The sequence below is a fragment of the Physella acuta genome, unplaced genomic scaffold (assembly GCF_028476545.2).
Source record: "Physella acuta isolate Inbredline_101_S28 unplaced genomic scaffold, ASM2847654v3 ptg000098l, whole genome shotgun sequence".
Lineage (NCBI taxonomy): Eukaryota > Metazoa > Mollusca > Gastropoda > Physidae > Physella > Physella acuta.
In genome coordinates this window covers 436,417-448,267 of record NW_026731618.1, presented here as the reverse complement: position 1 = coordinate 448,267, position 11,851 = coordinate 436,417, and the positions used below count along the sequence as shown (strand labels likewise).

Sequence of the window (11,851 nt, the reverse complement as noted above, 5' to 3'; positions counted from 1 at the left end):
CACCCCAACCACCTCCAGTCACACACTAGCACCCCCACCCCAACCACCTCCAGTCACACACTAGCACCACCACCCCAACCACCTCCAGTCACACACTAGCACCACCACCTCCAGTCACACACTAGCACCCCCACCCCAACCACCTCCAGTCACACACTAGCACCACCACCCCAACCACCTCCAGTCACACACTAGCACCACCACCACCCCAACCACCTCCAGTCACACACCACCACCCCAACCACCTCCAGTCACACACTAGCACCACCACCCCAACCACCTCCAGTCACACACACCCACACCAGGATCACAGGTTTCCTGCTGGTCTAAGAATTGAATAAAAATTGTATTAAAACATAACAAAAGACAAAAACTAGGAGCTCTGTAAGGCTGAACATCAAGAGGGCTGAACATTCCTGGAGGATGGGGCTCCTGGTGCAGGGACTGACTTCTCTTTCAGGGACTGGGACTCTCGTTTCAAAACACTCAACAACGTCTGGGAACTCTCCAGAATCTAAGATAAATTTTTCTTTAGTAACTCAATGATGATTTTATTTTTTAACGATAAAAAAAAAAACCTGATTGGAAAGGACTTGATTATGAACTAAATAAAATTCTAATTGTTAATGTTAAACTTTCTCACCAAGTATCACAATAGACCAAGGGGGGGGGGGGGGTGTGATCAGTAGAATGACCACAACAGGACCTCACTGTGAAATGAGTGACTTGTAGTTCAGCACATATAAGCCACACATTTGTACTGAATAGTCTAGAGCCAGATTCTCCCCAATATTTTGGGCTATGTCTTTCCTCTATCAGACCACACATTTGTACTGAATAGTCTAGAGCCAGATTCTCCCCAATATTTTGGGCTATGTCTTTCCTCTATCAGACCACACATTTGTACTGAATAGTCTAGAGCCAGATTCTCCCCAATATTTTGGGCTATGTCTTTCCTCTATCAGACCACACATTTGTACTGAATAGTCTAGAGCCAGATTCTCCCCAATATTTTGGGCTATGTCTTTCATCTATCAGACCACACATTTGTACTGAATAGTCTAGAGCCAGATTCTCCCCAATATTTTGGGCTATGTCTTTCATCTATCAGACCACACATTTGTACTGAATAGTCTAGAGCCAGATTCTCCCCAATATTTTGGGCTATGTCTTTCCTCTATCAGAAGAGATTCATTCCTCATACAAGAGACAAACACCCCCACACATACACCTCTCCCACATGAACAAACAGCACACTGCGATTAACTGACAACCTACCTTCATGTAGGCTGCCTCTGTCTCAGCTATTGTCTTATCAAACTCATTACGTGAGGCCATTTTCTTGGCTAAAGATTCGTTTACTTTAGCCAGCCTTTCTGTCAGTACCCTGATGTCATTTTGTAATTTCATTTTCTCCTCCTCTTCTTGCAGGATGGAGCGGTGGATCTCATCCCTCTTGCTACACAGTTCCTCTATACCTAAACCATGTAAATAGATGTACATTCATCATTAGAGTCGTATATCTCAATTATACAAAGTTCATTTGTATGGGGTGATGTAACTGTAAAGGAACAAGGTATAGAAAAGTATGGAACAATATGCTGTAGTATCTACTTGACTGGACACAGAATGTAATGCCCACGGAGGGATGGGATATTCAGATTTATGTAAGCTTTGGAATTTGGGTACATGTGAACATCCAGACATTAATTGTAACAAAATATAGCAGGACTGCAAGTAAACTGCAAAGATGTGGCTATTTGGACATGGTCCTTGTAGTTGTTGTATTGTGAGTTGTAGCGTACAAAACAGATATGCACCTGGTTTGTTTCTCATTTGTACCTGGAAAACCTTAGCCTGATTTGTGAAAGAAAAGTTTCAACAAAATAAGTACATCGGTCACAATTGTTGTGTTTTTTTAGATTTAAAAAACAAAATATTCTAAACATCATTGCTTCTACTACTATGATCGCGCGCTCACAATTTATGTTTTCTTGTCAAAACGGGAGAAAAATCCTGTCACGTTCATGGGGTCACTTTGAGTTCATATTGGTTTAGATACTGGGCCGCTATGAAGGAGTAAGATGATTTTGAGATGTAAACCTGTACTCACACTTGACAAGTTCATTGTTGTAGCTCTGCAGAGCTGCTCCTTGTTGGGACATCTCAGTGAAAATAAAACAGGAAATTGAGATTCTAAAAAGGTAGATCTAGTTGAGGTGGACCAAACACCACACCTTGACCAGACTTCTTGATAAATGTTGACAAAATTATAATAATTAATTATAAAAATAATACAATCTTTACTTGAAGTTGAAGAAAAATTGCATAAATGAATTAATTCCTAAAGAAGAACAACAATAAGTGTGGAAGTAAGAGACTAAAAATCATCATGAATAAATGAAATGGAAATGTTCAGTAACAAATCAAATGAGTTAGAATAAATAATGTCTTCCAGCGAGACCAATTTACATTTTCAGCTTTATTAGAATTAGGAGTCCTTTGACTCTATTTAAATAATAAGGTTTTATAAGCAGCCAAGGCATTTTTAATGGACATTACCAAGTTGACATGGAACCTTCCATCATTATTGTTAACATGGATAGAAAAGGTTTTTTTTAGATTTTGCAATCAGAGTGACCATAAAAATAATAAAAGATATAAACTTAAGCCTGAAAACAATTCAGAAATAATATTTTTAGAATCTATATTATAGAAGTTGCAAATCAAGAGAAGTCAAAAATAATTTTTTTAGTTATAGGCTAATTTCTATTTATTGTCATCAAGGCTAAGATATGACATGAAGTTTCACTTTCGTAAGACAAAAATTGATTGGCAGTGCAGAAACTCCATGATATATATTCAGTAAGCCCCACTTAAAACAACAACAAATACTCATAGTAATTTGTACTCAAAACTTTGCCAATACAATATTTAAAATTTAGCCATATACAATGAAACTGTTTTTGGGTTTTTTAAAAAGTTTGTAACCGAAAATACTACAAAAATCAATTAGATCCAATCTTTAGTACAGTCCAACAAAAATCAGATTTTTATAACCCCTCTATTTATTTTATAAATATTGTACATGCCTTTTAAATATTTAACTAGCCATAGTTACCCATTACACATGAATTATAAGCCTAAATTTTAAAAATTATTTTATAAAATTGTTATTGGTCAAAACGCAATGTGCTTTACTATATGTTGAACAAAATTAGTAAAAATGCAAAGAAATAACTAAATAGCTAAAAATTCAATACGTTTAATATAACGTAGGCTTCAAATACCAATTAGAATAGTTAAAACAAAATATATACATTATTAATCAACACAACACTATATTAAATGCCCACACTGATTAAGTGACTTAAATGATTCTTTGAAACACCAGGCTATTTAATAGCATTTATGTTGTTTTTCAAACTATTTATTTTCATTATTTTGGTCGTGAAAATTCTATAGGCCTACATTTCATAGTGTAACTCTTGATAAGTAGATCTATGGATCTAAATCAAATTTGAATTTGAACATTGGAAGATGTGGGAAGCGAATCTTATCAAAGATGATGTCATTAGTATTGTGTATTATTTTAGACATTCTATTTTTAATTATATTTTTTATCCTACAAGCAATGACACCATTAGAGATGTATCCTTTTTATAGTTTCAACTTTTTATTAACATCGTTTCATTAAGATTTTTTCCTATTTGGATCATGTGGTGTTATTCTGTTTGCCAATGATAGTTTTTGTGTTGCTTATATGTTCTTGTCACAACCATAAACTATTCCTGGTTGCATAATTCAAGATGTGTTTCTACATTAGAATATGCCTTTATTTTTAGCGCGAGATTCAGGGGAAGCCACTCTATTTTACAAATGACTGCTGTTTATATGGCAAAACTTGGTAATCTATCGTTTTGGGTACGTAAAATCGCCCGCGATTTGTAATGTGAAAAACAGGTGACTCCTTAAATTTTAATAATTATTTCACATTTTGAGGAGAATTTATGTATTAAAAAATTCAAAAATGTTTCCTTAATTCATTTATGTACCTGTTTTTAAACAATTGAATTAAAACTTTTCCGTAATAAATGAAGACTAGCGATGTTTCCAACAGATGCAACCATGCTCATTTACTATAGCAGCCATCTTGTCTAAGTTTTATTTTTATAAGCTTTTAGCGCCAGATTCAGGGGGAAGCCACTCTATTTTACAAATGGCTGCTGTTTATATAGCAAATCTTGCTCTCAGACACTGCTGTTTAAAGTTAATTTCTGGCCTATATCGATATATTTAGCCATTGATTTAGGTTTATTATTCATTTATCTATAATATTTGACACAAAAGTATGACAATATACTTCTATTAAAGCCTTGACAATGAGGTAACGTTTTCGTACATAAATAGCCGCGGGCGATTTTACGTACCCAAAACGATAGATTACCCAAAACTTGCTCACAAACACTGCTGTTTAAAGTTGATTTCTGGCATATATTGATATATTTAGCCATTGGTTTAAGTTTATTATTCATTTGCTATAATATTTGACACAAATATATCACAATATACTTCTATTAAAGCTTTGACAATGAGGTAACTTTTTCGTACATTACTAGTCTAGCCGCGGGCGATTTTAGAATTTTACACGTACCTAAAACTAGTAAAACTGCCTAAAACGATAGATTACCCATAAATCTAATCTAAAGAGTACCAAATACTATTACTATTACTTTAGTAACTTTAGGCCTACTATTAAAACTATTCACAAACATGTATAATATTTTATTTAGATCTAGATAGACTAGGTCTATTTTCTGTAACAAACATACCAAAAAAATTAACTTTTCAGATTGTGTTTACAAATCTTGTCAAGACAACTACCGGGGTATGATGTCATTTCCTTTTACAATCATTACAATAGTTTCGTCTTTTTAAGTGGTTCTAGACATAGGCTTACTTAGTTAGCATAAAGGACGGGTCACTTTAAGCTTATTGTTTTTTTTATTATAAATGTTATTAGGTTTTTTTTTTCAAATTTCACATACAGAGAAGTAGCTAAAGGGGGAGGGGCGGTTAAGACCCACTCCGGGCGTCGACAGTATGGGGAGGGGGCCAAAAAGGGGTAAAATAATTTTAAAATGTATTTTGATCAACATTACTTATTTATACACAGTCGAAGTTCAGAAAATCGACTGGTTTCTGTCTATAAAGACATATTTGACGTTTTTCTACATTGATTATGTAACAGCATACTAGAAGCAGTTAAAGGGACAGTGAACTAAGTGAAACAACAGCAAAAACTAATGAAAAGTGTGTCAGAAAAATGTGTCAGAAAAATGTGTCAGAAAAATGCAATTTTTGTGTAATTTGTAAAGCCAAAGAAAGATTCGCGTGTTACCAAGATGACGGAAAAATATGAATATCTAATTCCAGAGAAATCCAACTTTCTGATGATTATCAAGGGGCAGTGTATCAAGGGGTACTATATCAAGGGGAGTGTATCAAGGGGTACTATATCAAGGGGAGTGTATCAAGGGGTACTATATCAAGGGGGAGTGTATCAAGGGGTACTATATCAAGGGGCAGTGTATCAAGGGGTACTATATCAAGGGGAGTGTATCAAGGGGTACTATATCAAGGGGAGTGTATCAAGGGGTACTATATCAAGGGGGAGTGTATCAAGGGGTACTATATCAAGGGGCAGTGTATCAAGGGGTACTATATCAAGGGGAGTGTATCAAGGGGTACTATATCAAGGGGAGTGTATCAAGGGGTACTATATCAAGGGGTACTATATCAAGGGGCAGTGTATCAAGGGGTACTATATCAAGGGGGAGTGTATCATGGGGTACTATATCAAGGGGCAGTGTATCAAGGGGTACTATATCAAGGGGAGTGTATCAAGGGGTACTATATCAAGGGGAGTGTATCAAGGGGTACTATATCAAGGGGCAGTGTATCAAGGGGTACTATATCAAGGGGAGTGTATCAAGGGGTACTATATCAAGGGGAGTGTATCAAGGGGTACTATATCAAGGGGCAGTGTATCAAGGGGTACTATATCAAGGGGCAGTGTACTTGTTTTCTTTAAAAAAAAAACCGTTTGCTCCATATAACACTTGGTATATGATGTACATCCAAAACTACGCAATCCAGACACTCACAGAAAGGTTGCGCATTGGCCTGCTTGTTTCATTTCTCCCTTCCTAAAAGACCTTTATCTACCCCTTTTTTAGTTTGATGGCAAGAAAACGACTAGCTTTGTCTAACCGTCGTCAGCTAGCTGATCACTAGTACCTAACCTTATTATCTTCACTTTTGTGTTTGAGTTTAGAAATATTTTGATTACATTTTCGTGACCAATCTCATGTCTAATTAGATTAAATATAGAACATTCTTACATTGTTATCGGAGACGAATCGTATCTGCAATGTTAGAATGAAATTATTCCTGTAACTTTCAACGTCCATATGAAAGAATTAAGTTAGAACTATCTTATGCACAACACTATAAATCAGTTTTAAAAGAAAAGTTTCTGTAAATTCCCGATGCTAAAAACATGCATTTCCGCACCGAAATAATTGTGTGCACATTTAGTTTCTGACACCATTTGTTTTGGTAATTTATTGTAGAAAACCTATTGGTATTATTTAATGCGATCTTTCTGTAATTGTATGAAATAGTCACCATGGCCTTCAGGCAACAGCTGATGGCTCTATTGTGGAAGAACAGCATCATAAAGCTCCGTGCATGGAGCAGTATAGCAGCAGAAATACGTACGTCTTTAGACAGAGGTGTAGCTTTTCTTTGTAGATTTTAGGAGGGTGGGGGAGGCGGTAGGGTAGGGAGAAAGACATACATACATACATACATATATATATATATATATATATATATATATATATATATATATATATATATATATATATATATATACATACATACACTGAGTTTGTGTACACAAGAAAATGTTTCCGGTTGAACTATCTCAGTTAATTTGAGCCCCTCCCCCACCTCCCACTAGTTCTGCCCCTGCTACTGTGTGCCTTATCAGCCTACATCCAGCACCACAACTCACGTGTAGACGTCCCAGCTGAAGTGTACGAAGAATTCTGGAACGACTACAACACGGGGCCTGAGTTGGTTTACGTTCCAATATCTCCGGCCATCGAACAACTCTTTCATTCTGACATCAGCCGGACCAGGTGTAAGTCGGCGTGTATGTAGCTGTAGATGTATTTGGTGCATTAGGTGTATGTAGCTGTAGATGTATTTGGTGCACCAGGTGTATGTAGCTGTAGATGTATTTGGTGTACCAGATGTATGTAGCTGTAGATGTATTTGGTGCACCAGGTGTATGTAGCTGTAGATGTATTTGGTGCACCAGGTGTATGTAGCTACAGATGTATTTGGTGCACCAGGTGTATGTAGCTACAGATGTATTTGGTGCACCAGGCGTATGTAGCTACAGATGTATTTGTTGCACCAGGTGTATGTAGCCATAGATGTATTTGGTTCACCAAATGATCCAATCAGTTCCAGAGGTGTATTCCTTCCCTACCCTGGAGGAGGCGTACAACTTCTCAGAGAGCCGACACTTGGCCAACCCCGTGGTCGTGTTTGAGATGGACGACGTTAACGTCATGCCCAAAAGACTTCGTTACAAGATAGCCATGACCTACCCATATAATCCACACGACCTGTATGGAGCATTCTTTGGTGAGTTATCAGTCAGATTTGGTGAGGTAGATCAGATTTGGTGAGGTAGATCAGATTTGGTGAGGTAGATCAGATTTGGTGAGGTAGATCAGATTTGGTGAGGTAGATCAGATTTGGTGAGGTAGATCAGATTTGGTGAGGTAGATCAGATTTGGTGAGGTAGATCAGATTTGGTGAGGTGGATCAGATTTGGTGAGGTAGATCAGATTTGGTGAGGTAGATCAGATTTGGTGAGGTAGTCAGATTTGGTGAGGTAGATCAGATTTGGTGAAGTAGATCAGATTTGGTGATGTAGATCAGATTTGGTGAGGTAGATCAGATTTGGTGAGGTAGATCAGATTTGGTGAGGTAGATCAGATTTGGTGAGGTAGATCAGATTTGGTGAGGTAGTCAGATTTGCTGAGGTAGATCAGATTTGCTGAGGTAGATCAGATTTGGTGAGGTAGATCAGATTTGGTGAGGTACATCAGATTTGGTGAGGTAGATCCGATTTGGTGAGTTCAATCAGATTTGGTGAGGTAGATCAGATTTGGTGAGGTAGATCAGATTTGGTGAGGTACATCAGAATTGGTGAGGTAGATCAGATTTGGTGAGGTAGATCAGATTTGGTGAGGTAGATCAGATTTGGTGAGGTAGATCAGATTTAGTGAGGTAGATCAGATTTAGTGAGGTAGATCAGATTTGGTGAGGTAGATCAGATTTGGTGAGGTAGATCAGATTTGGTGAGGTAGATCAGATTTGGTGAGGTAGATCAGATTTGGTGAGGTACATCAGATTTGATGAGGTAGATCAGATTTGGTGAGGTAGATCAGATTTGGTGAGGTAGATCAGATTTGGTGAGGTACATCAGATTTGGTGAGGTGGATCAGATTTGGTGAGGTAGATCAGATTTGGTGAGGTAGATTATTTGAGCAAGTACCTGAGCACTGTTAACGTTATCCCAGGAACTTGAGCCGCCATGTTTTTTTTTTGTTGCCAAGACTACAGCGTCCACGCTGTGCCGGACATCCAGTATCAGCTGGCCCGCGTCTTCACGGACTACTGGAGGAAAAAGAAAGGGGACGTCAAGTCGGTCTACTACAGCCTGAGACTCCACATGATGCCCTCCCCTGCCACGACCGTGACCAAGGGCATCTCAGCCACCCTGCTCTTCATCTACCCCATGATGTTCATCGGCCTCCTCTGCTTCACCACCACGGCTGTGGTCGACGAGATGGAGACCAAAATTAAAGTGAGAATCTGCCCAGAGTTAGGGGAGCTGGGGAGATCATGGGAGCTCATGTTCATTAGTGTTGTACAATTAATGCATATGTTCATATTGGTTCATATATATATATATATATATATATATATATATATATATATATATATATATATATATATATATATATATATATATATATACGTGTATGTGTCTGTGTCTGTGCCATAAACAAATGTAGCTTTTTCAAACAGTCCACAAAATATGAATTAAAAAAATATTTTTTCCAACTTTTTCCTCAAAATGTACTCAATAGAAAGTTTCAGGCTAAAGTTACTCTACAAAATTACATTTCTGTGGGTTTATCTCCAAGGGTTGCTGGGACTTAGAAGTATAAAAATGATAATTAAAAATCTTACATGGATTTAAAAAAAGAATCATTTTATAAAATCTTATTGAGCATAAGTTATAATTTATATGGTTAAAGTTTTTTAAAAAAAGTGTGTCCAGCCTTAAGTAATTTTTACGAGCAGTACTCTAGAAAAATTAGCCAGAATTAAAATATCCTCAACACGACAGAACAAAATCACAGAAAAAAAACTCAGAAGCACGACACAATATAACATAATATAATATCCGATAGAATGGAATGTGATAAACTATTTTGCCATAATTTATACTAAGGTTGAAACACTGTTCTTACCACTAATTTAAAAATAATTTAGTGCAATATGCAGTTCTTGCAAGAAACTTTTTGATGCAAGTTGCTAATCCGCGAAAGTACAATCAAAGAGCAGGGCAAAAAGAAAACTTTGTAGAGTCCCAATGGAGAATTCTAAAACTAAAATCACAAATTATTTTACTTTTCATGCACAGTTTTAAGTGGCCGCGGACAATCTTAGGTTATGGTGGCTGTATCTTAGATATACTCAGGTGTTGTGTTGGCTGTACCTTAAATATACTCAGGTGTTGTGTTGGCTGTACCTTAAATATACTCAGGTGTTGTGTTGGCTGTACCTTAAATATACTCAGGTGTTGTGTTGGCTGTACCTTAAATATACTCAGGTGTTGTGTTGGCTGTACCTTAAATATACTCAGGTGTTGTGTTGGCTGTACCTTAAATATACTCAGGTGTTGAGTTGGCTGTACCTTAAATATACTCAGGTGTTGTGTTGGCTGTACCTTAAATATACTCAGGTGTTGTGTTGGCTGTACCTTAAATATACTCAGGTGTTGTGTTGGCTGTACCTTAAATATACTCAGGTGTTGTGTTGGCTGTACCTTAAATATACTCAGGTGTTGTGTTGGCTGTACCTTAAATATACTCAGGTGTTGTGTTGGCTGTACCTTAAATATACTCAGCTGTTGTGTTGGCTGTACCTTAAATATACTCAGGTGTTGTGTTGGCTGTACCTTAAATATACTCAGGTGTTGTGTTGGCTGTACCTTAAATATACTCAGGTGTTGTGTTGGCTGTACCTTAAATATACTCAGGTGTTGTGTTGGCTGTAGCTTAAATATACTCAGGTGTTGTGTTGGCTGTAGCTTAAATATACTCAGGTGTTGTGTTGGCTGTAGCTTAAATATACTCAGGTGTTGTGTTGGCTTTAGCTTAAATATACTCAGGTGTTGTGTTGGCTGTAGCTTAAATATACTCAGGTGTTGTGTTGGCTTTAGCTTAAATATACTCAGGTGTTGTGTTGGCTGTAGCTTAAATATACTCAGGTGTTGTGTTGGCTGTAGCTTAAATATACTCAGGTGTTGTGTTGGCTTTAGCTTAAATATACTCAGGTGTTGTGTTGGCTGTAGCTTAAATATACTCAGGTGTTGTGTTGGCTTTAGCTTAAATATACTCAGGTGTTGTGTTGGCTGTACCTTAAATATACTCAGGTGTTGTGTTGGCTGTACCTTAAATATACTCAGGTGTTGTGTTGGCTGTACCTTAAATATACTCAGGTGTTGTGTTGGCTGTACCTTAAATATACTCAGGTGTTGTGTTGGCTGTACCTTAAATATACTCAGGTGTTGTGTTGGCTGTACCTTAAATATACTCAGGTGTTGTGTTGGCTGTACCTTAAATATACTCAGGTGTTGTGTTGGCTGTACCTTAAATATACTCAGGTGTTGTGTTGGCTCTACCTTAAATATACTCAGGTGTTGTGTTGGCTCTACCTTAAATATACTCAGGTGTTGTGTTGGCTGTACCTTAAATATACTCAGGTGTTGTGTTGGCTGTACCTTAAATATACTCAGGTGTTGTGTTGGCTGTACCTTAAATATACTCAGGTGTTGTGTTGGCTGTACCTTAAATATACTCAGGTGTTGTGTTGGCTGTACCTTAAATATACTCAGGTGTTGTGTTGGCTGTAGCTTAGGTGTAACAGGCAGCTCTAGAAGATGTGTGTGTGAGTGTGTGTGTGTGTGAGTGTCGTGTTTAAGTACGCAGTTCTAGCCTGCCCTGTGTGTGTGTGTCGTGTTTAAGTACCCAGTTCTAGCCTGCCCTGTGTGTGTGTGTGCCGTGTTTAAGTACCCAGTTCTAGCCTGCCCTGTGTGTGTGTGTCGTGTTTAAGTACCCAGTTCTAGCCTGCCCTGTGTGTGTGTGTCGTGTTTAAGTACCAAGTTCTAGCCTGCCCTACCCCAGGAATCCATGAAGCTGATGGGCCTGGGAGAACTGGTCTACTGGCTGTCCTGGTTCATCACCAGCTTCCTGTCTGGACTGGCCATCTCGGCTGCTGCCCTGCTGGTCCTGTGTCTCGACTACTCAGAGTCTGGCGCCGTCATCAAGTCGTCCCCGCCCCTGTTCTTCGTCATGCAGCTGCTGTTTGTCGTCGACACCATCTCAATGGCGTTCTTACTCTCATGTTTCATCCAGAAAAGTAATTCTTTAATGGCATTACATAGTATCGTAAAGTAATTCTTTAATGGCCT

General features: G+C 37.8%; 1 protein-coding gene across 2 annotated transcripts; it reads right to left on the bottom strand.

Annotated features, from left to right (window-relative positions):
• Positions 1–246: 246 nt before the first annotated feature.
• On the bottom strand, positions 247–4,906 carry LOC131930377 (microtubule nucleation factor SSNA1). 2 transcript variants are annotated; one of them, XM_059286838.1, is made up of 4 exons: positions 4,833–4,883; positions 2,114–2,247; positions 1,279–1,478; positions 247–514 (listed from the first exon to the last, which is right to left on the bottom strand). In XM_059286838.1, the coding sequence occupies exons 2-4, from the start codon at positions 2,163–2,165 to the stop codon at positions 398–400; spliced, it is 369 nt and encodes a 122-aa protein (XP_059142821.1). In that variant the 5' UTR covers positions 2,166–2,247; positions 4,833–4,883; the 3' UTR covers positions 247–397. The 2 variants fall into 2 exon arrangements, with proteins under 2 accessions (XP_059142821.1, XP_059142831.1); XM_059286848.1 differs by having other exon boundaries at positions 248–514; positions 2,114–2,250; positions 4,833–4,906.
• Positions 4,907–11,851: the final 6,945 nt, after the last annotated feature.

Bases quoted from the DNA above. Each gene is read 5' to 3' on its own strand.
- LOC131930377 (XM_059286848.1), bottom strand. From the start codon at position 2,165: ATGTCCCAACAAGGAGCAGCTCTGCAGAGCTACAACAATGAACTTGTC. The intron at 1,479-2,113 runs GTGAGTACAGGT...TACATGGTTTAG, and splicing joins CAACAATGAACTTGTCAAGT to GTATAGAGGAACTGTGTAGC. The intron at 515-1,278 runs GTAGGTTGTCAG...AATTTATCTTAG, and splicing joins CAGAGGCAGCCTACATGAAG to ATTCTGGAGAGTTCCCAGAC.